Source organism: Amia ocellicauda, chromosome 6, assembly GCF_036373705.1.
Source record: "Amia ocellicauda isolate fAmiCal2 chromosome 6, fAmiCal2.hap1, whole genome shotgun sequence".
Classification (NCBI taxonomy): domain Eukaryota; kingdom Metazoa; phylum Chordata; class Actinopteri; order Amiiformes; family Amiidae; genus Amia; species Amia ocellicauda.
In genome coordinates, this window is record NC_089855.1 from 10,996,040 (window position 1) to 11,021,757 (window position 25,718).

Sequence of the window (25,718 nt, forward strand, 5' to 3'; positions counted from 1 at the left end):
CTGAAGCTGCTTTGCCATTTGCCTGCAATGGAAATTTAACAATTATCTAATTATTGACCACACATTTAGTTTAGGCCCTGCGTTTAATAACTACTGTGCTCCTGGGAATATGAAATGTGATTGTTTTTCAAGCTTTGCTACCCTAGTCAGAACAGCACTTACCGTTTATTTTAGAATATACAACCTAGAACAAGTTGTGCTCTATGCTAATCTGTAATGCGCAGTGCTACGGTGTATGGAGCTTAACCTTTTGGGTTACTTTTTGTTCAAACACACAATAGGTCTAGCATATCCCACTATATTACAGTACTATAAGACATAATATTATTATTGAAAAAAATAGTGATTGAATTAACAAATTATTCTTATCAAAAATATTACATTTAGACCAAACAATTAGAATATTGCTAATCCTGTATTCTTTCCAGGACTGAAGACTAAAACTATAGATGTTTACTTTGCCCTTGAAAATAATGTTGGATTTTAAAATAAAGTATGCTTTATGAGCAATTCAGAATGTAATTTAACAAAGTTGAGACAAAGACTTAAAAATTGCCTAGCCAGTGTGAGCGCAGTAATGACTGCTTATACCAGCCTACAGCACACAATCTATTTTGAATTAAGATGTATTAATGGCATATAAGTCCATGAAAGGCTGTTCAATCCTACAGCTGTAACTTATGGGGCGTTCTTGTCTTTTTAGAAACAAATGCTAGTGATGATATTTGTGAGGTAAAGGCTCTGGTTCAATATTTCTAATCATTGCCTGCAGTAATGCAGTACAAAGGTAAGTTGTTTAACTAATACTCAATGTTTTGTGTTTCATTCATATGACCTTGGATAGCTCACTAATATGTCCTACAAGCACACAGACCTTACAAGTCATTTCAACCTCAGTCTAGAAACTTCTATATTGAAGGTGAGAATTGGACAGAAAGCTGTGGAAACTTACCAGCTGCCATTTATTTTGCACTTGAGATTACTGTATCCTGAGGGTACATTAAGAGAAGCATATTGAGCCAATGACCTTAGCTGGGTTTGAAAGTTTGTGACTTGACCGATATTCTCTTTGGCTGTTCTCCTTTATATTTGGTATTTTCCTCTAGAATTTCATGAGGTTTATTTTTTTTCTGTTATGTAAACAATCATTCTCCTTTTAACTACATAGTACTTAAACGAACATGAAGTAAATTAAACACTTGCTCTGTATCCACTACTGTTTAGATTTTTTCCCGATGTATGTGTTAATATAAATGACGAAAGAGTGAAGGGCAACCAGTGTGCTTTTAAATTGGACCTACTGTACAATGATGAATCACTGCTGGTTGAGGAATGCTTGTGATTTTTGCAGACTGTACCCTAGGTCATGAACTGGGCAGCGTCTCACTCTGGGACAAGCTGTGAAACTGGGACAAGCTTGGCTGTTACTGAAGGCCTGGGTGCATGCTCATATTTGCCATAGCTGGGGTGCTGTGGTGAGGATAGGCTGATGAGTATTTGGGCAAACATATAGTGGCTGCAACTTGACCACCTCATGCTAAGTTTGAAGCACTATAATAATACAAGTCTGATACAAGTATGATACATGATATAAGTCACCATTGAAAAATACATCTGCTGTGCATTACTGATGGATTGTCCATTGTTTAATACAGTTTCTTATTTGGGCAGCATGTTGTTAACCTCCTAGATTAAAATATATATATGGTTCCTTATCCTTGACCCTGCAGTTTTGTAAAACTACAAAATGACTCAGACACAACCGTTTTTTTTAATTTTATGTTGCGTTATAATAACAGATGGTTAAGAGCACTGAAATTGAGCCTTACGGCCAGCCATTAGTCTGAGCTTATCGCTCGTGTTCACAAGGTTAGCCATCCCCTTAATCATCCTTTCCAGACTGGCTGAGATGAGATCTAATTGTGATGTATCTGGTGATTCACTGAAAGTCACAGATTGTGTGCAAGCAATCTTCATGATAACAACCATAACCTCGGAAATGCAGTGGTGTTGTGTCTCTAACAGCTGTTGTATAACCCAATCTGCAGGCCCTGAAAACACCCCTGATAAAAGTGTGTATATTGTTCGTTTTGGTTACATAATGAACCTGCACTTCCTTCACCATACCCCCCTGCCTGTGTGCCTGTCTCCTAGACCCCCTCTATAGAGCCCCAGTGCCATGTATAAACCCACATGGTGTCACAATTAGATATATACATAAAATGTATGAGTTCTGAATGCATGCAAATTCCGACCATATTTTCCATTAGCAGCCACAGACAGACTGCCACCATCATATAATTACCCGGGGACACAAATGGAAATTGGGCTTCAAGGCATTTAAGGCAGAAAACAGTAGACACTTCTTCACACAGAGAGTAGTCACAATCTGGAACAAACTCCCCAGCAATGTGGTTGAAGCCGACAATTTGGGAACATTCAAAAATAGACTGGACAGGATCCTTGGATCACTTAGTTATTAATGGACACCAAACAAGCACGATGGGGTGAATGGCCTCCTCTCGTTTGTAAACTTTCTTATAAATCAAGACTTAATTGCAAACATTTCAAAATATAAAAATAGCGCTCTCTGGAATTTTCAAACACGGCCTGCTTACACATGAGAAAATAATAGAAAATAAAGCGTTCGATTTTCTTACAGTGATTTTCCCTTTTAATTGACCTTTGCCAGCCTCTGTAGATTGTTTGTGACAGACATCCTTGAATAAAATGTGATACATTTTTTTAACAAGCTTGTGGCCCTGAGGCAAAGGTCCTGTTTTCTGGGCATTTTGTATGGTGGCCTCTTGGCTCACTTCATAATTTCATCAGTGAAGCCTTATTAAACACTGAGTCCTGCAGGGAAACTGTATTTCATAGAGCATTCTTTAAACACAGCATCGTCTTCATGGTATCCTTTATGTAATAATCCTAATTTGGCATGTCAGATTTTCCCGGAGGCATCCTGAGCAGTTTTCCTCATGTCACCGCTGATTATGAAGAAGCAACGGTCACAACAGAGAAAACGCTTTCCAAGGAGGCTGGGGGCAATTGCTGTGTATGTATTGATCTCTTTAACTGTGGAAGTTGAGTTAAGACAGCACACATAGTTTTTCTTGTGTGGTTTTGTTACCTCAACACAGGAAAGCAAATCCAACAGGCAGAGGTCAGAGCCTAATCAACTCAGGAGACAGTTCCAGCTCGTGGTGCTTAAACTGTGTGTTGGGAACCACAACAATCTGAAGAATTTGTTAACAAATATAATGGATTTAAGCTTAGTAAAATATGATTTTTAATTAACAGTATTTGAGATTAGATGCATTGCATTCCATGGATTACAAACAACCTAAATTCCTAAATTGTCTCAAGGTCAACTATGGCATTCATTGAGTGTCTTTTCAGGACAAGCTTTTGTTTCCAGCTTATTTTATTATCCCTCAGTAATTGATACAGGGACATTCAAAACCCTATATTAGCTTCATTTCAAGAGCAGTTTAAACACAGTAAACAATTAAAAAGATGGGCTTTAAATGTGTTTCCTGTGAAATGGGATCTCTTTATCTATGCTCCAAGTGTAGATAAAGCACAGACACAATAATATAACTTAGCAGTCTAACTTCACTTCCTCAGGCAAGAAAGATAAAGCAGCTGGAAGTTCGATGAAACCTGGCTCTGGAGGAGTCACAAACAGCAAGGTTTCACATTTCTCTGTCCATCAGTGTGATTGAGTCATATATTATGTCGTTTAATCATGTTTGTTGGAGGCCAAAAAGAGTCCACCAAAATGCATACCTTAATTATTTTCTTACCAACACCTCCAGACAAACTAGTCTTACAGTATCGTGTTCTTCGTATATACTCACAACTTTATGTTTTCACTGGACACAGAATCATCTCAGGGATTTACAGTAACCAAGGTGTGAATGGGCTTGCTTTATCCGGCCTCACATTTTCAGTACACACTTTATAATCACACATAACATCCTAGAACTGCATCATTTTACATGGTTAGAAAATTGGTATTTGTTAGGTCTAATGCCATCTTCTGCTGAGGCTCTTCTCCTATAACTAGAGGGTAATCTTAACCTTTTTGAAAGTCACTATTTCAAGTCCAAGAAACAAGAAAGACTGATGATAAAGACCTGAGTATACATCTGCAATGGAGATTATTGTCTTTGCAAACATGCTCTTTGGAGACGACTTAATTTACAACACGCCATTAGGAGATATTATTATTTATGTGAAAGTCAGTCTGATTTCACTTCCTTTTTGTACCCTTGAAATGATACATGTCTTCAATATGTCAGCCAGTTTACAATGATAATAAGTATATTCTTGCATACCACGGATACAAACTCAATACACTACGGATACAAATTATTTTTCTGAAATCACTTTGTAACCGGAACTTTTGCTGCAAAAGACTGTTACTGCTTTAATATTAACAAATACACTATAATAATCCTAAAACCTTTCCTTTGTAATATAATCAGACAGCTGTAGCACAACAATAGCACAAGCACAGAAGTGACAGCCAAAGCATACTGTGCTGAATTGAAAGGCAAATACTTTGGGATATGTATACAAAATAACAGATGGTGAATGATGCCGGTAAATATTGCATCCTGGACTACGAAATTTGGATCCCTCATGATACGTCTGCGGATACGTTTGCAGAAGGTCAATGCATCTGATACACACATGTCACCCAGTACATCTGTTTTTAACCCCACGTGGCTTCATCAAAGTTGGAAAAGTTTTAAACAAAATACAAAAATATTCCTTAAAATATAACTACTGTGTCTTGAATTATAACAGGATGCACTTGTGTATTCTAAATTTAATCACACAGACCATTTGAGATCACTGTCTTTATGTGCACCCATGCCTTTCCAAGATGAGCCGTTTGGCTAGAACATTTGCATCAGGATAGGAAATGTTACATTTACAAAACTGCAGGAGACCCGGTGATATGTGGGAATAGGCATCAAGTTCCAAGCACACCTGTACGATTTCACCATTGAAGGTAACTATATCAGAACAGCGTTTAAAAATGGGTTGAGAAATAGAAGTCAAATACAGTAAGGCCGTTTGACTGAAGAGCAGGAATCAGGTGAAATGACAACATAAATTGTGATAAATGTGATAATACAGATTTAGATGGGGAGTATTATTTTATATGAAATACTTCAAGATAACAAATACCGATGTCATAGTAATATTTATTAAGGAGGAGCTCGGGAACCACATAAGAAATCACCATAACTCTGGATAAAGGCACTCCACCAGTGAAGGGAGTAATTGGTACCTGCAGTCCCCTGTGAGCTGCAAGTAGCCATCAGCACCAAGCTTTTGCTGTGAGTAAATATATCCGGATATTTAACCTCAAAACAAGATAAGAATCGGACTGAACATGTGCCCTTGTTCTGCCCTTTGTCTTATTGTTGAGAAACAATTCTTAACAGCACGAAATTAATTTTTCAACAGCAATGAATAACTCAGCTAAAGGCCGTGTGTAGAGTGTGGGGCACTTTCAAAAGATTCTGTAGTTATTGGATTTGTATTAAAAGGGAAGCTTTGTTCACACTGGATAAGCAGATGTTTAGGTGTTTTGAGAATTGTAATGGCAAAGCCTTAAGGTTAACTGAAAAAGTGGCACCATCGGTATTCAAAAGCTGAAGGAGGTACTCACAACGATATGTTTGGATTTACAAAATGTTTAGGCTACATTCATTGGGCCCAGATGAGTTGACCAACCTTGATTTGAGGGTAGTGATTTGAAGGTGGAACGAGGTTATATACATAATTGTTTGCAGCAGTTCATTCCAAGTGGATCTAATTAGTGTAGTCCGAGATGTGTTTCCAGTAACAGTAAAGGAGTGTGTTACCTTACAGTCGCTTTGACTGGGGTTAGCATAGCCCCAGACACCTTGTGGACAGTAGCTGTGGATGCTCTGAGAGGCAACAGAGAGGCTAGGAGCATCTCAGCGATGGCAGAAGGTGTTGCATAGTGGTCTATACAACATATCAAAAATGAAAAGAACAAGAAATGGTAGGGCAGGCTAATAAATCAGCTGTTTCAAGGTTATAGATAGCTGTGCTATTTTGCAACAAAGCTGACTTACACAAAGCTTTAAAACAATTATCTTCAACTGGTTTAAACTGAACTTTACAATCAAAGAGTACATTATAAGAAAGCTCCAAGTTTTTAAAAAGAAAAAGCCTATTATAAAAACAACACTAAAGAGATAACCATTGATTTTTGTAATCAACATGTGATTAATATGATGATGATGATGATTATTGCACATTTCTCTAATTCACTACTGCTGCCGGTAGACCTTCGAGGGGGTGAAATAACAGGGCTTGGATTGATGCGAGACCTTTGCAGTTTTAGGAAACCGAAATCAATTAATCAGTGTGAGCATTATATTTTAATTACAAAACCTACCTAATGGGGTCACCTGTATTGATATATTGCTGCATACTTCTGTTGAATAATAACATATGAACAAGAGCTGCACACAGAAAGAAACCACACAGAAATACTTTACCCAATTAAAACAATCAAACATAAACATAAGCGTGCTATTTTCCTCTATATTGGAAATATTTTGTCCCATTTGTTTTTTTAGGTGACTTACAGAAATCAGTATGATCGCATTTAATTAGCATATAATTCCTTAAAGACAGCACTTTTCTTAATACAGTATTAAAATACAGCTGTTTGACTTAATGTCACTTATTATTTAGTGACAACTGGTGATATAGCACAATTACAGCAGCATGGTGAACTATTCAAACGACTTCTCTCCGCAATGCTGATTGGCTTTCCCATCGCCAATGGCCATAGTTAATTTGGTTCACGGCCATACTGCAAACAAGTGCTGAATATTTGCAGTCCCTTTGGCTTACCTTTGTCAAGCTGTGTCTAACTGCAGTTTTCAGTTTAGTCTTTTGACATGCTCAGTGAAAAGGAGGATTGAGTAAATGTACTTGTTATGAGGGAGGAGGAGCCACGCTCGCTACAGCTGCTTACAGTGATCAATGAAAATAGGTCACGAAGCTTATCAAACCACAACTGTAAAACTCAATAATTCATGAAAGACGTCCACTCTCACTCACAGCTAGTGAACAATGACTATTTTTTAATTATTTTTATGAATTAATCATAATAAATGATATATTTTCCTACTTACAAAACTTACTACTTACTTACTGTGACAAATCAAACAGCAATGACTACAATCATCGGGGAACAGACATGGGGGAAACACAACAGAGAAACTGATTGGATGGTGGGCTAATGAACATGAATTAAGGGTCTTACAATCTACTGAAAAAGGAGGTTTCTGAGAAGACAATACAATATGGCATTGCATCTGGTATAGAAAATGAGAACATAATCTGACAGGTCTTAAAGTAAGGAAGTGAAGAAAAAGTCAAACACTTACAGTATTGTGGAAGTCTGTGAGGTCATTATCAATCCTAAATTGTATCTAAATGTATCCTAAAATACAGATACATTATCTTCTTGATTGTAAAGTTTTAGATTTTGAATCCATCGTGTACTTTTTTTGATGCAGTGGCTTACTTTTTATACTCAGATAAGGGCTTTTATTTATCTGTAGGTCTCTTGAAAGTGGCAGTTCTCCAATGAGATCAAAGTCATTGTAATAGATTAAGGCTGGCAAAATGGATTTCAATTTTTCTTTCTTTTTCCAGGCCCTAACTAATCATAGCTCAGCTAATGTGACCTTTGTACAAGAGCCTTGGAACTGGCTTTCTGTTCTTCACACAGGGTATTTTTTATTTGAGAATACAAGCAATTTACCGTAATGCCACCCCCTTAGTTGTGTTGAAAACTAATTAGAAATCTTGTTCTTGGAGGCTGTTGAAGAGAAGAATGGAGTGCTAGTGAGTCAGTACACACAGGGGGAGGTTCACCTAATACAGTGCAGGGACTACACAAACTGGCAAACCGTCAGGGCTACGGTGCAGTTTAAACTAAATTAAAGGGAAAACAGGACCAGCAGCTTGTTTGTGGTGCAAATATTGAAGCATATGTTTAAGATTCAATAACATTTCAAGACCAAAAGAAGACAATTCTTGAGAAGGTCATCTGTTCAGTCTTAACATTTAAAGCATTTCTCCAAGAATTGTGTAAGCCTTCCTCTATAAAGACTGATCTCATTTGCATTCCTTTTTTTCTTTTATAATTAGAGAAGACTAAATGTATTGCTTTGAACTTGTCCATATACATTGTAGTCAAATAACTGAATGAGCATCAAAGGCCTGGGTCCATCTGTCTCTTAAGTTGAGAAACATTAACATATGCAGTTAAATTGAAGATGTAAACACAAAGCTAAAACCATAACCTAAGGTCAGAACTGCATGGAGTTAGAGAGAGAGTTTTGTAAGAAGAGATTCAATCAAATGCAGGGGATATAGGAACACAGGTCCAAGTAAAAAGATTCAGGGCTGGTTCCACATACCACGACTGGCACAACCCTGGTCTTGCCCACTGTTATTACTAGATCATTTCTACATATGAAACTAGCTAGTTGAAATGTTTTCCCTGTCTGTCATCCCAACAGCAAGTTAAGTATACAGAAATACATAGGGGTGCCCAATCCTTGATGTTTAAATGCTTAGGGACCACAGAACACTTTATATAACTGTGCTTCCTTATGCTCCCATGTACTTATGTATTGTTAGTACTTCTAGAGCTAGTTTTCCAGACCCAAATTAGCTCTAAACATGGGCTACCCAATGTTATTTTAAGTAGAGTAGTCAGATACTAGTGCTAATCAAGATTTCTGAAACCAGCAACTATTTATTTCCTGGAACTTCTCCTATGCAGCCTCCCACCCTTTAGCACATAATTCTGTCTGCACTTCTTACCACATTGTGCTAGGTTTGTATTTTGTGTTGATTGCTACTTCACTTTTGTAATACTTTAAAATGCTTCTTGTGTAAACTGCAAGTCACTGTTGATAGGGGCTAATACATACATACATACATACATACATACATACATACATACATACATACATAATGTAGCGTTTTCCACTCGTTCCTGCTGGATTCACTGTTTTGCATTAAAACAAGAAATAAACAGAGGATAATAATAAAGCAACAGCTCTATTTACAGGAAGCAGCAACTCTCTCTCTCTCTCTCTCTCTCTCTCTCTCTCTCTCTCTCTCTCCCCACTACTCTCTTTAATATAAACTAAATACAATGCACTGCAATGCAATACTGACTTCCTCATTAAGATTTCATCACTTGGTATCTTGTCTTTGATTTCTTGCGCAACTCAGAGTGTCTTGAGAAAAGTACAAAGTGTCATTTCCCTTAAATACTCAAGGAAAAAAAAGTGTTATCTGTCTTGTTGGGTGTTGAAATATGTTTATTTTCATTGCAGTAATACATGAAAAGACAGCAGGCTAAATTTAGAAAGATTGTGGTCCAGTACAAAGTATACTCCACCTTTTTCTGGAATAATATTTGTTAATATTTGAACCAAAGGAAGATAATTCACATGAAACATTTTCTTTAACAGCTGTAATTTATTAATGAATTTATTATCCAGCCATTCATTCATTCACATTTATGTATTTATTTATAAACAAAATGCCTGAAATCTGAATTGAATTCTGCTGTATTCTGTTTTTAAGGTTATTAAATAATGTCAAACTAATAATTGTGTCATTACAAAAAAATAATTTGTGTTTAAAATAAATGCATGGATAATTCAGCATAATGTTGGTTAAACTAAACTTACACTTCTTCCTTAGGCAGTCCAAAGGTTGTGAATGTAACTCTGCAAGTATTCACTTAAGTATAGGACATTTAGAAATATGTATTTCAAGTTGGTGGTTTGTGTAAGGAATTGAAAGCAAGCCAGGCATATTTAAAATATTTAAATACATAAGTGAGTAAGTAAATAAGTATGTAAGTAAATATTTTAAAAGTACATAAAGTAATTAATATTGGTAAAATGTATTAATATAATTATTTCATTGGTCAAATCTTCACATGTAATGCTGTTAACAAGGACAAATCAAATCAGGAGATTAAGCCAGCTCCTAAATGTACACTAACGCCACCTGCAGGATCAATAATGAATCCTAGTGTGACAAGAATTGTAGTTATTTGCTTAGAAGTCTGTGAACTTTACTATCGCAATGATTCAACAGCCTCATTAATCCCTTTGAGAAAATTCTGGCACCTATAGTCATGATGTGCATTAGCTGTGCTTTGCTGCACTGGACTGAGTCTCACGCTGTTTAAACCTATTTATTATTATTATAGATACAGACTGTTCGGGTAAAATAATTGGGAACACCAAATTTCAATTGGAAGCCTTTGAGCAAATTAGCACTTTGGAGTTCTTGTCCCAGGCCCCCTTTTGTCTTGCTATTTGCCAAGTGCTTGTCATAGAAAGTCCACAGCACAGAATTTGTAAACACATTTTCTCCTAAGCAAACAAAACAAAAAGTTTTTGCACTGGTTGGTTTAGATTAAAACGAGACTCCCATTCATATGGTGGCTATAGGAGGGATTCAACTACATTTTTCTGTGTTACCACCTGAAATTGTGATGCAATTGAATGGGATGTTTTCCCCATCATATATACATATGATTAATTTATCAAATATTTAATACCAATCAAAAATAACCCTTTGTTTGATGTCTTCCACACCTCTACCACCCACATACCAGCACAAGAGACATGAAGCCAATATTACACACTTTCAGCAATATATTCCACCTGCTTGGTCACACTGCAGTCCCACAGCACAAACACCAGAGCTTTGGCATCTGTCAGAAGAGTGACATCACTGTCAATGATAAAACGACAAGATTACACAAACCAGGCCATCCACAGCCTTGACCAACACTGACTGTGCTCAAACACACGATGAGCAAAGCCCCATGGGGAATCCCAGTCACAGTTTAACCAAGAAACCAAGAAACAAACAAGGTTTTTCGTCCATAGTTCCCAAGCTGATATAGGTCCTTGCAAATTAAGTCCGGGTCTGTTTCCTCCATTAAAGATATTTAGAAACACTTTTATAATGTCTTCGATTGTGGCTTTTGACAGTGTTTGTAACAGTGTTTACACTTCCAGGCAAGTGAAGAGTATAATGTAGAATTCAGAAAAAGGCTCTTGGGTCACATCCAACATGTCAGCAATGACTAATAATTCAAAATCAGACTGTTCCTCCAAACAGCTGAGGCCAAAATATTTAAGGAAAAGGAAAATAAACTAAACAAACTAAGGTGAACTTTTATTGATAAAGAAAATGTGGGACTTCTATGCAATGCCTATTTCAACACAATGAGACAATGTGTAAGTAATTGAGGCTGTGAAGTCTTCCTTGCAAAATCTTTGCCTCCATCAAAGCAGTGCTGGGATGCATTCCACCTTAAAAAAAAAAGTTGAACTGCAGTTAATTTACAACTATAAATGTCTTTGTAACTAATGACATATTGCCTCTGGATCGTGTTATTAAACATCTGTGAACCAAATGTCCAGGCTCCTTAAAAACCAAGTCACAGCAACCAGAGAGGCCAGATGTGCAGTTTAGCACAGACCTTGCACCATGGCTTCAGTGCTCCTGCTGTGGGTTTTGCCATGTCTGGCGATGGTGTCTGGGCAGCCCAACTACTTCCCCGATGAACACTGGGTCAACAGGTACAGACAGGGCTTCAACTTCCAGTGCCCTCACGGTGAAGTCATCGCGGCTGTCAGGAGCTACTTCAACAAAGACGAGGGCTCGGACCGGCTCTGGACCTTTGACTGCCAGGCCACTCCAGTTGGCATGGGAGAGCCGACCGAGTGCTGGTGGGATGACATCCAACGAGCCGGAATGGAGTGGTAAGGCATTCCGCTCTTGTTGTTCTGCCTCTGGAAGGGTCTGTCAGTTGCCAGCTGTTTTAGGGTTCTAGATCCTGGTGTAGCAGTCTTGTTCTAGACCTGTCCTGCTGCTACAGGTCTGAGGTTTATATACATTAAAAAAAAGCATGAATAAGTATTGCTCAGTGAAAAGAAATTCATACAAAATATTAAATGTATGCTTTGTTTGGTGTAAAAAAAAAAGAAACAAGACTAGGATCTTGTGGAGTTCCTTATCCTAGATACAGATGCTTATTAGACTTGGTAATTATGTTGGGTAGTGATTACAGTAAGGTGCAATCATAAACAACTTGCCTGATTGTGGGTGGCTGATTGCAATCCACATTGTAAAAGAACAAATTAAACAAAAATACATTGTATTTAAAGCTTTTTCCATATAACTGTTCTCATAGAAGAATGAGAGTATACTATATAGTGAATATTACACAGGAATGGAATTTAAATATGTATTTATTTAAGTGTTTGATTGTTATCTATCTATCTATCTAATCTTTTTGAAGTTTCATTTTATTTCGGTTATTTAAAGGCAAATATCACTTTTAGTTATTTTAACATTTATAAGCACAATTAGAATCAAGTTGAGTAATCCAATTTTGTTACTCAAAAAATGCTACTATACTCTACTATAACATTAATGAATAAATCCATAATAAAACATTGTAGACAAAAAGCGTGAAGCGTTATTTCACAATGTGTTCACTACACAGTAAGCATTTTAATAAGCTTCCAATGTATTTTGATTCCCAATTGTCTCTGTGGCATGTTTTATGTAGTGTTTAAGAAAAATATATCAGAAAAAGTATGTATAGTTCTAAATAAATAAATATATACATACATACATACATAGAGTAATGACCAAACTTTTGCTTCCCTGGTACAGTTAAAAAATACCAAAGGCTTTCAAAGGGCATTTGTCAGCACTGTTCACTGGTTTTGTCAAACCGAGCACTTGCTTTCTTAATTTAATCCTTAATTAAAGCAATTAATTTTAGATTTCAGGAAAATGTTTTTCACTGTGTTTGATGCAACTGGCCATTGTATTTTATTGGCAATTCCAAATAAACACCAAATAAAGAGGTATTCAATGCTCTGCAGAGAACTGCAATACTATATACTGATTCTGCAAGAAAATAAAAATATATTAAGCCACTTGGGAAATGCATACCTGAACAACTTATGAGGATAATAAATAAAAACACTTTAGCCTATGTACATTTTTATGAAGGTTGATAAAGCCAACCTATATCACTATTTGAAGACCATACCCAAAGATTGTATGAAGCTGTAGCACGTTAGAAAGCAGAAAACAGGATAAAATGTGTGAGTGCTTCAACTGTGTTCGGTAGAAAACAGAATTACTGTAGTGGGTGTAGTCACCTCTCTTCTCAAAAGAGGCTGTTGGAACAGTAGGTTAATGAACAAACCTTTAAGACCTTAATCAGGTTTCTAAGTAGACTTAGTGCACAAGAGAAAGAGGTTTATTTAATTAAAACTGTTCCGGGGGGGGGTTAAGTGTATTATTTTATTAATTTATGTATAATGTTTCTCATAAAAGCAAACAATCCTACTGACTATCCTCTTTGTTTGAAAAAAAGAGAGAGACATTACTTAGCAACAGGAAAACATAGCTGTTTAGTGTGTGATGACATATAGATTTGTTCCTTTTCTGCACACTGCAGTTTTTATACAGGCACATGGACTGAGTCCGAAAAACATTAGTTGTTGTAATTCCCCATGGTTTTAATTTGACTACATAAACAGAAAACATGCACGCACACACACACTATATATATAATATATATATATATATATATATATATATATATATATATATATAGTGTGTGTGCGTGCATGTTTTCTGTTTATGTAGTCAAATTAAAACCACACACTAAAACACACACAAAACATTCTTGCATTTTCAGTTTATCTTGTTGGTGGCTTTACCTCTTCATGATACATAGCCCATAGTATGAATTGCGTAATCCGACTAATAAAACCAAATTTGGCTGTCACAAATGCTGCAGTGAAAATTACTAACTTTGTGTGTTAAAAGCTGTGTGTTCATAGAAAAGTTGTAAATGCACACATTTTGCCTAAAGCAGTAAGTATAATAAGTAAGTATAATAAGTATGGTCACATTACAAGTTCTCAGGCTTACAACGCCAACTTCCAGAGGGCTTTTCTATTACACACAGTCCCACACACACTCACACACAAAAAACAAAACAAAACACACAGCACTGTGAGGCATTGTTCAAGACACTAGCATGGCAATGTTGGTTGCTCACATTGTTTCCATTGTGGCTCAGTTCATAAAACCACAGGACTGGCAATTATATTTTTTATAATGCCTTGAAGCTGTATGATTTATTAGTTGTTTGCCGATTTACAGTTGTGTGTGGAAGCATCATCCCAAACCACAATTAAATACTGATTATATTGTGGACTATTAATAAGGCAAATTAAAGCAAGAAAGCAGATTGGAAAATGTTTTTTGGTAACCATAGTTGGGCCTAGTATACAAAAACAAAGAAGGAGGTGGCTGCAGCAGTAAGCACTGGACCTGAACATGGTTTTTATTACTAAAATAAACATTAGAAGATTACAGCTGAATTGCATTCTAACATCAGAAATGTGTGACATTTTGTATGAGATTCATGACATTTTCATACCTGTACTTTTTTCACCCCTGTTCTCTCTATGGAAATGCAATTACACTGTGCAGTAGCCTACCCTGAAAAGACATTGACTATAGAAGTCAATTGAGTTTTTTTTTACTATTTCCAATTAATATGATCAGATTAATTGTTTGGCAGTTCAATTAACTTTTACGCTTCTACAGATAGCACACATGGCTGGTATATTTACAGATTATTCTGGGTGCTCAGCTACTGCAGCCTACAATTCAATAATCCCTGGACAAGTAATTTACTGATCCTATTTTTCAAACCAGCAATCAGTGATGATTCTTATTTTTTTTTTAGAATTACTGGTTATTAAATATTGGTCCCAGGACTTGTGACAGAGAGTATCATAGAGCGTTATATATTAAGTAGTGTTGCTATTCCTAGATGACTATTATGCCATTATTTCAGCATCCCAATCACAGAGACCTTGGACCTTGTCAGATAAAACACATGCATTAAAAGCAGGCAGCATGATTGAAGAATAGTTGTTCAGGGTTATTCTGGCAGCGAGCACAAGGCTGGAGAGAGATCTTTCCTGCCAAACTTCAGAATCAATCAAACACAAGGCCAGGAAAGCAAAAAAAAAAACTGCAAAATATACTGCAGCCGTTTTCCTAATGGCTTCCATTACTAGATGGCTAACAATGACATATTGTACAATTATGTAAAGCACGGCAAAGCTCTCTTACATCATAGTGTGGACAGAGAAGTACTCCGATGCGATGGAAAGTTGCACACAGGAATGCAATGTGTTACACTTAACAACTATTAAGAAACTATTGCGGTGCATTGCTAAATTGCTTGGCAGGGTGACGGGGTGAGTCTTTGCTGCAATTGACAGGAAGGTCCTGGCTGTAGTCAAGTGACAACACATTCAGATTTATTTTAGAGGAGCAGGAGTAGGGGGGTGGTCACTGCACAAACTGCAAAGATGAACTGTGCCTAACTCCCCATCACACTAGTGAAACAACACTGCACATTTTTCCATGTGAAAGTTGAACAGACTCATTCATTCCTGCTTCGATACAATGTGCTCCATTGTAAATAACATGCTCCAGACACCAATTAATTTCTTGTTCTGACCATAAATACAGTAAAATATATTTATTTGTTTGCAAATATAGTAAAATGCATGCAGGTACAGTGAGGGAAAAAAGTGTTTGATCCCCTGCTGATTTTGTACGTTTGCCCACTGACAAAGAAATGATCAGTCTATAATTTTAATGGTAGGTGTATTTTAACAGTGAGAGACAGAATAACAACAAAAAAATCCAGAAAAACGCATTTCAAAAAAGTTATCAATTGATTTGCATGTTAATGAGGGAAATAAGTATTTGACCCCTTCGACTTAGTACTTGGTGGCAAAACCCTTGTTGGCAATCACAGAGGTCAGACGTTTCTTGTAGTTGGCCACCAGGTTTGCACACATCTCGGGAGGGATTTTGTCCCACTCCTCTTTGCAGATCCTCTCCAAGTCATTAAGGTTTCGAGGCTGACGTTTGGCAACTCGAACCTTCAGCTCCCTCCACAGATTTTCTATGGGATTAAGGTCTGGAGACTGGCTAGGCCACTCCAGGACCTTAATGTGCTTCTTCTTGAGCCACTCCTTTGTTGCCTTGGCTGTGTGTTTTGGGTCATTGTCATGTTGGAATACCCATCCACGACCCATTTTCAATGCCCTGGCTGAGGGAAGGAGGTTCTCACCCAAGATTTGACGGTACATGGCCCCGTCCATCGTCCCTTTGATGCGGTGCAGTTGTCCTGTCCCCTTAGCAGAAAAACACCCCCAAAGCATAATGTTTCCACCTCCATGTTTGACAGTGGGGATGGTGTTCTTGGGGTCATTCCTCCTCCTCCAAACAAGGCGAGTTGAGTCGATGCCAAAGAGCTCGATTTTGGTCTCATCTGACCACAACACTTTCACCCAGTTCTCCTCTGAATCATTCAGATGTTCATTGGCAAACTTCAGACGGGCCTGTACATGTGCTTTCTTGAGCAGGGGGACCTTGCGAGCGCTGCAGGATTTCAGTCCTTCACGTCGTAGTGTGTTACCAATTGTTTTCTTGGTGACTATGGTCCCAGCTGCCTTGAGATCATTAACAAGATCCTCCTGTGTAGTTCTGGGCTGATTCCTCACCGTTCTCATGATCATTGAAAGTCCATGAGGTGAGATCTTGCATGGAGCCCCAGACCGAGGGAGACTGACAGTTATTTTGTGTTTCTTCCATTTGCGAATAATCACACCAACTGTTGTCACCTTCTCACCAAGCTGCTTGGCGATGGTCTTGTAGCCCATTCCAGCCTTGTGTAGGTCTACAATCTTGTCCCTGACATCCTTGGACAGCTCTTTGGTCTTGGCCATGGTGGAGAGTTTGGAATCTGATTGATTGATTGCTTCTGTGGACAGGTGTCTTATATACAGGTAACCAGCTGAGATTAGGAGCACTCCCTTTAAGAGAGTGCTCCTAATCTCAGCTCGTTACCTGTATAAAAGACACCTGGGAGCCAGAAATCTTGCTGATTGATAGGGGATCAAATACTTATTTCCCTCATTAACATGCAAATCAATTTATAACTTTTTTGAAATGCGTTTTTCTGGATTTTTTTGTTGTTATTCTGTCTCTCACTGTTAAAATACACCTACCATTAAAATTATAGACTGATCATTTCTTTGTCAGTGGGCAAACGTACAAAATCAGCAGGGGATTCAATACTTTTTTCCCTCACTGTATATATTTACTATACATTAAAGTATTGTATAACATAAGATGACAATTTCAGATCAGAGTCAGAATAATACAACTTTCTGAAAAGGAAACCATACTTTTCATGTATGAGTATTAAGACTTACTCTGAAACTTAGATTTTGAGTGATTAATTTTGCCCTATCATCACTCCGCCATTTACCCATATGACTGGTGGTAACGACTTTAATTTGCCAGTCTGTGGCGTGTTAGTGTTCAGTATATAAGTTTTCTGTTGTCTCAATTGAATAAAATTGAGAATTTTGAATAAAAATGATACTTTTCACATTATTTTTTAAGACTGTGTTCTCTAAGCATGTTACTTATTTGCTTCACATTTAAAAATATATGCAGACATAGCACTCTTATACAGGTGGTTTAATCATTTCCATGGTTCCCAACGCGATTGTTGCAGAAGCAATGCCACGGCCACAGAGCAAGTCGTATGTGGGTGTAATAGGTCAAATGCCTGGACATCTATCACTTCTCCCTAACATTTGAACTTTTGAAAAGTTACAAAACTGTGCAATTGTGCAGATCCGTCCCAGTTTTGCACATTTTACACAAGTCCTCCAAAGCTTATTACCACCACATAATAGAGGTTACATACAGGATACAGCAGGGCCTGCACTTAAGCCGATGACTTAACGAAATGGTTGGCCATTCAATTACAACGCAAAGGCTGTGGCAGTATATTGTGATGATAGCAACAAACACAGCAAATGCATGGCTTGTTTCAGAAATGAGGCGATTAGTCTGAAATCGATCATGCTGGGACTTTCATTGTGATGCATTTTAATTACCTACTGTTCTTTTACCTTTAGCGTGCTACTGTGTTCTTAATGACTCACGGAAAAGAGGTCTGTGCTCCAAATATCCTAATAATTTGTGTGCGTGTTTGTGTGTGTGTGCAGATATGAAGATTAGACAGCTGTTGTGGTAATTTCCTGGGTGATCAATGTATAATCAGTGTATAAAAGTAAATAAATCTAAAATTGTGATGCATTACACTGATGTAAGCCTTTGAATCATGTCTATTAATCAGACCTTTCATAACTGTTTCATGAATCATGCCTTGTGGACCATATTATATAGTGTGGATAGAGACACATACTAAATGCCAGTTATAAATAAATAAATACTTAAGTACCTACCCAAAATGGAAGTTAGCTGATTACTATATAGGGTCCCTCTCTTATTGTCTGATTTTGATAAGGGATAATGTCAATTGAGAAGAATACTTGTACTCAATGAGCAATCTCACAATTTAATCAGACACTCAAAAATAGTCCACAATAATTGAACTATTCTCAATCTTACTATGTCAATTTCTGTAATTTACTTCTACACAAGAAACACTAAATAAAGGGAAGGCCTATCTGAAAGTGTGTTACTGTAAGCCTTGGTCTGCCTGCCTTTTCATTACAGCATGGACTTCATCATCTCCTGTATGGAACTGATTGTACTCATGGATGGCGACTTGGTTCATCACTGAAGGTGCTGTTGTTAATATGGAGTTTGGGATCAGTTATTCTCCCCTTGACCAAGTTCTTTTGTCTGTACTAACGTTGAACAAACAAACACCATTTCCCTCTTTTTGCCTTGTGGTCTTAGCAGTGGTGGATTATCCATGCATTGCTGACCACAGAAAATGCCTTACCATTGAGCCAGCGAAACATCAAACCCACCTCAACCATTTATTCGTCTCTCTCAACCATTCATTAACTCTTGTTGTGCAAAGCTATTCATAAATGACCCCCAGAGGACATCTTATAGCCCCTTTTTTTGCTGCCCTGTGCCTTTTTGTTTTTGGGAAAGATGGATCCCCTGTTGAATCATGCAACTGGGAATGGGTTCACTGACAGATATTTTTTTCGTCTTGGCAAGACGCCATACTGTATATTCACATCCTTTCTGAGATTTTGAGATTATTATTTCTGGATTCTCAAACAGCTGTTTTTGACATGGCCATAACAGTCTCCCGCTTATTGCATCCTGTCTGGCAATATATTGTTATTTATTTGTTCAGCTCTTATTCACAACCTCTCGCAGTTCAAAAACGGAAATGAACAAAGATAGTGGAGTTATTTAACATAAATAACAATAATGTAACCAAAACTCAATGCAATAATTTAGTGAAAGAAAATTCAGTACAAAATCCTTTTAACTGTCTTAAATACAGTTCTTATCAAAAATCTCCACACTCTTTTATTGAAACAATGGTTGTCAGTAGGTTAATAGATTAAAGTATTCAATTCAATTCTAAACAATTTAAATACTGTACAATATATATTATGGAGGTGTCTTGTATTTCTCTCTCATCTTTGCAGTACCAATAGTGGTTATTGAAGGACTTAGTACAGTGTGCATATCATTGTATAACAATATACTGATTAAACAGGAGAAAAGTGAAGTGGAGGGTCATATGTTTACACTCTCAGAAACTGTATATTTGCTCCGACTGCAGCTACAGCAATGTGCTTTCACTAAGCTAATACATCACAGCAGGTATCCTTCCAATAGGCTAATTGATCTCAGCATGGGCCCGTCTTTCTGAGGTGAAAATCCCTTTGTAAGCTTTAAAAGTTCCCGAAATCATCTTACCTCAGAAGATTAAGCATGTGCCAAGTTTTTTTTTTTTTTTTTTTAATATAACTTTTGTCATACAATTTAATCTGCTTTCGTGTGATTTAGGAATACTGTTAAAAATCTCTGTTTTACAGCACTGTGAAAACCCTAATCTCGTACTTATTCTATTTTCATCTTGGTGAAAGGTCACCGTTATAAAAAAAAGTTCAAAAGGTAAAAGTATTTGACAGAATTAGCAGGCATTGAGAGATGTGACATGATTCTTCGAAAAGACATAGTAAATCTATAAACTATGTTTGACCTTGATGAAGTGCAATTAACATAGGACAAAACTTTGCAGTGTTGCTTCAAATAGCTTTAAGTTACATTAACTACAATAGTTTTAACATATACTTGTAATACTTCTCAGGTTCACAGAACATGATCAATTGTTAAGACTGAAAACAAGGCACTATGCGTATTTAGTATCTATATATATATATATAATTTTTTTTTTGCCTATTTGGTCTCGGTTCTAAGAGGTGAGAGATGGCAAATAATGCCAGAATTACACTCATTCTGAGAAAGAAATAATTGATGTTTGGATTTTGTTGCTATGGCAAATGGTTGCAGACTGCTAAACATTCAGAGCACACAGGCAGGGTAGCTGGGATTTATTTTAGTTTAACCTTCTTTGAGGGATTATTAATGCAATTTACTGTAAACAGTGCTTATTTACAACTGCAGGTAATTCTAAATCATTGCATATATTTTAGTGACACATTTATGTTTTTTCAATGCAAAACTGAGCTCAATTTCTTCATGTAATATGTTAGGGTATTGAGAGAGGGGGAAAAATGACAAAACTTTCTGCAAACAAGAATTGTTCATCACCTGAGGAATTTGAAGTCATTATATATTTGAAAGTTTAAGTATAACAACTCACGTAGGGAAACAAAACCAGTTGCCATAACAGACCTTTTAGAAAACACTTATCAATATAAAGGTGATACATGATTATTTCATAAAATGAGATCTAAACATGTACTCATGTTTTTTTAAACAATTAAACATGTGTTGGACTCTTCTGCAATCAATATTAATAAACATTAGCTTTATATATCCAACACTATTAATAGAGATGATCTAAGGGGATTCTTTTTTTTTAAGTTCTCCAGAGTCATCTTGCTTTCCCCTCTATTACTAGGCATAGCATATTGACATGCTAAGTCAGTCTTATCTAAATGTTATTTACTTGTAATTAACTATAAACAATGGAAAATCAATAGTTATCATGTATTTCCCTTTGAGTACCTACTCAGGATTTACCATAACAGATTAACTCCAGTGAATGGCTAAGCCCAAGCAGGCACATGATTGCCTTGCCAAAAGTTCAGGACAGCTTGGCAAAGCAATCAGCTATTACATGAAATATGGAACTGTACCAGAGTCCAAATATGTTCCAGAATGATAAGACTGTAAATTGACACACATCTGTTTTTCTAGGTATTCCACCTGCTCCAAAAATGGGTTGGTAGCTGGCGTCCAAAGCCAGTACTTCAGCGCAGTCCTGGATCGTGAGTGGCAGTTCTACTGCTGTAGATACAGTCGCAGGTGCCCTTATTCATGCTGGTGAGTATATGAATTTTCTTTCACAATCAGAAAATGGAAAACACATTTTGCTGGTTAGTTTCAGTACACTTACAAAGCCCACCTTGTGCTGAAAAAGTACTCGCCTTCTACTTAATCCTACACACCAGAAACTTGATCTGCTCAGTCTAACTAACTAACTAAACCAATTTCAAAAGAAGCCAGAACCTTAGTGTGTCAAAGCATTTTGTATTTTTTTGTTTCACAAAGGATGACCAATGAAGTCCCTACGTACTATCATGAAGAGGGAGATATGGTCGTTGAGAACTACGGCTATTTCATCAGGGGGGCAGGAACTACATTCAGCGGCGTTCTCAGGTAAGCTGAGTGCTTAGAATTGAGTTGTTTACCCCTTTTCCATTCCTACAATATTCAGGATGTGCACTGTCATGGAAAGCTCACCAAATGCATTGTTTTCCAAGCAATATATACTTTCCTTCAGTTAACTAAAGTGACAATTATAGCTCAATTGCTGTAACTAAATAAAACAAAGGCATGATTTATGCAAATTAGTAGATGTTATCCAGTGTAATCATCTATTGTATAGCTAGAGACTCTCAACATAATCAGCTGTCACCTGTAAGAATGGTTCTACTCCTACAATAACATAACTGCATATTAACAACCTCCTTGAACTCAACCCAGCTTTTGTCTTTAAGTTGTCTGGATGCCTTCCAAAGTATTTAAAACTCTGTTAGCTCCTGTCAGTCCTTTCTAACATTTAAAATATTAAATTTAATATGAATGACACAATTAATATTTCAAAAAGGCAACTCATCTCACCTGTAGCTTTGATTCCAGTATATGATAATTTAATTGTTTAAATTGCATTAAGGTATATGAGGTTGATGAATCCCATTTGTTATCAATGTCAAACAGAACAAAAGGTTTAAAGGACTCTTAATTAATACTTTGCTTTGTTTTGTTTTATTTCAGGGATCGCAAATGGAAGTATGTAATGTGCAGGATGACCGACTTTGACTGTGATTTTGAAAACCTTTAGAAACCTCTTGCGTCCAACTTGTTTTACAATAATGCAAAATAAAACAATGTTGGAGTAAGGCCTGATCCAAACAAATACATGACCCACCTGCCAATGGCAAATTAAAAAACCCTATATTCAATGTTGTAATCTGGTCTGCACCTTATTTTGGAAGCTAGTGGACATACAAAGTATTATTTCCATAACACCTTACAGTAATGGGCCCCAGTTCTTCACGAATTAATGTATGAATCCCACCACAACAACACATGAATGCACTTCCACCAAGTTCTGATGCTGGTGTATAAACCCTAACCTCTACCCTAGTCTGCCACCATCCCTAACCTTGTTACCCATGTGATTACTAGCAGAACTCAGGGTAAGTTTATAAGGTATTCACATGTTATTCCTGTGGTATTCATAGATCATGTTTTCAAGAAGTGGTGCCCATTATTGTTAAGTGTGGCCTTTATTTCATACTTAAATGGAGTGATGCCTCACATTTAAAATTACTAATGAAGTCCATCACATAACATTTCAAACAAACCCTACTTATGGTTTGTCCTTCCTCCTACACCCCCCCACACCCCTTGGTTTCCTAACCATCCAGATCTCATTGAGATGCTGGGCTGTGCCAAGTGACCACTCTTTAATGTCAGAGACATCTGATGCAGTCTCCCCCCCAAATAATGATCTCTTGGAGTGGAAACCATTAAAAACAAATTAACATAAACATCCCACCCTTCACAATAGGTCACATGGGGAAACTTTGTAGCTATGGTGTTCTGTTACACTCTCACTGTATATCTGCAATAATTTAGCATTGAGAATGTCGGCTGTATTTGCTGAAGTAGTTTGTTACAATAAATACAGTAAATAACCCATTACAAAACCACTAAAGTAAGTATATTTGTAATAGCATCTGCAATAACAGAGAAAAGAGGATTACATTCTGAATCGTGATATTTTTTGCATTATCAAATTTCAAGTTTTCTGTATCAATTGGCAATAAAAAGCTTACTGTAATTGCTGTATGCGTAATCATCTTTGTAAACTCATGGTTATTTCATTTTAATTGTAGTTGATTATTTTGGTGGACAGGTGAGGTGGGGGGCTGAAGTTATGAGAAAAATGAGAAATAAGTAAGAAAAGGTCAAAATGGTTATTTTCATCAACAGGATTTCATTATTCTCCAGAAGCCACGTATTAAAAATCATTTTTAATAACAGCACTGGAAACCCTTTCCTCTACGCGGTCACATGCACATTTATATACTGTTGATTTCATTGATCAGTTGGTGCTTTGCCAAATTTGTGGCATTGTTTATTGCAAATTATTGGCCTACTTGCTCTATTTTAGAGGTCAATTTTGAATACCTTTCTGAAAACTATGAATATGAACATTTGTATCTATATATCTAGAGGTCTTCTACTTTGATTATAAAATATATCTTTAATCATAAACTTTAAACTATGTTCGCATGTCCAAAGGCAAGTTAGGCTATTAGAAGCAGTTATACGATTTAAATGTTTTTAAATAACCTTGTATCAGTTTGACAATGCATTTATTTTTGACTGTACCTGGTTTTACAAATGAAAATTATGTATTACTGTTCAGAGAACATAACAGGATATGTTCTTTATTGTAATACTCACGGTAGAGAAAAAACAATAAACTGTTATAACCCTTATGAGAGTTTAAAACTGTAAATTGGCATGGTAAATTGGGATTTATTTTGTTTCACAGTTCTGCTTGCACTTTGCTTTGATAGTTGTCCATGATTTGGTTTCCTATACGTCTCCATTCTGTACCATGATTGCACTTTGCTTTCCTACACTTTGCTGTGACTTTACCACAGTATACTTACAGGTAATGTTTATAAGGAAAGAATGGTCACTTATTACATTTCCTAGAAGTTAAAGCAATGAAAGAAGGTGTCAGTATATCAGTCCAGCTGAAGAAAAACAATCCTGCTAAATAAGTTAATTAAATCTTAATATTGAACACAAACAAGACTCGTCAATTCATGATATCTGTTTTAATGTACAATGAAACATCACAGAGGAACAGGTCTACACAAACAACAAGGAAAAAAAAGTTTTGGAATGGATACAGATGTCATAAAAACAGATACATGTTACAACACACCTTTCAAGTCAATGACAAGTGGGCACAATTATGGGCACAATATAACCAATTGTTTATTTTTGATATAGCCTATGATTCCCATATGGTGGTAAATCCCAACTCAGATGTTCAGCTCTATCTTCCTTTGACTGAACTGAACTTAATCATCCACATGCACATTACACCCAGCAGCTTCATAAGTCATTCAGAGCGTCCATACTTACAGGTTGCTCCTGTGCAGGTTATTTATTCAGCCCTGTACTCCACACTGCACCACACAAACACACACATATATATTCAAGATTTTCACACACTGCATCTGTGTCAAAGGTAAACCATATATCCATTACAGGGATTACACTTGATTTGCAATAATTACAATACTGCCCCACTAGCTTCAGGCTGTAGGCAATATCTATAATCACTGGCTTTAGAATGTCTTCATAAAAAATAAGCCACAAAAACTAAACACCAGGCAAAAAGTGGCACACAAAAAGTTTGCATGAATAATAATGCAGGAGCTGCAAAGTATATCACGTGTGCACGGTGGCAGAAGAGTGACATAGTGAAAGTGCAACCACAAAGCAAGCATTGTGTTCAGAATCATTGGGACCGATGTTAAGCAACTCTGCTGCAACAGAGAGATTATGTTTATCTCTGTCTCTCTATACATGCACTGGAACAGTGAGTGTTTCCCACTGATTAAGCAAATGACTGTTTAAAGCTTCACTTTGCAAACAGACTTTTACACTTTGAGTTATTAATCTTATCAGTGTTTCACAGATAAAGATACAAAGGTTTTTCTATGGCAATTTTGAGAAAAGTTCTGAAGGTTATCTGAACCCCATGGCATTGAACAATGGGCCAACAATAGACAGTAATGGCATAAGTACAAATACTTACAATGCAGGTCAGAATCACCATTTCAGAGTCACAGAGAAAGCTCAAAGACAACACCAGCTTTATTTTAATCAATTTTAATTAATTGTCAAATGCTTTCAATAAACGCTTAACTGGGTTTTTCATTTCCATACCT

At 36.7% G+C, this 25,718-nt stretch overlaps 1 protein-coding gene across 1 annotated transcript; it reads left to right on the plus strand.

Annotated features, from left to right (window-relative positions):
- Nucleotides 1-11,551: 11,551 nt before the first annotated feature.
- Nucleotides 11,552-24,245, plus strand: dpt (dermatopontin). Its single transcript, XM_066706116.1, has 4 exons — nt 11,552-11,885; nt 21,430-21,555; nt 21,784-21,891; nt 22,510-24,245. The coding sequence occupies exons 1-4, from the start codon at nt 11,611-11,613 to the stop codon at nt 22,574-22,576; spliced, it is 576 nt and encodes a 191-aa protein (XP_066562213.1). The 5' UTR covers nt 11,552-11,610; the 3' UTR covers nt 22,577-24,245.
- The last annotated feature ends 1,473 nt before the right edge of the window (nt 24,246-25,718 follow it).

Coding starts and splice junctions, on each gene's coding strand:
- dpt (XM_066706116.1), top strand. CDS start 11,611: ATGGCTTCAGTGCTCCTGCTGTGGGTTTTGCCATGTCTGGCGATGGTG. Junction 11,886..21,429: donor CAACGAGCCGGAATGGAGTG/GTAAGGCATTCC, acceptor CTGTTTTTCTAG/GTATTCCACCTGCTCCAAAA. Junction 21,892..22,509: donor ACATTCAGCGGCGTTCTCAG/GTAAGCTGAGTG, acceptor GTTTTATTTCAG/GGATCGCAAATGGAAGTATG.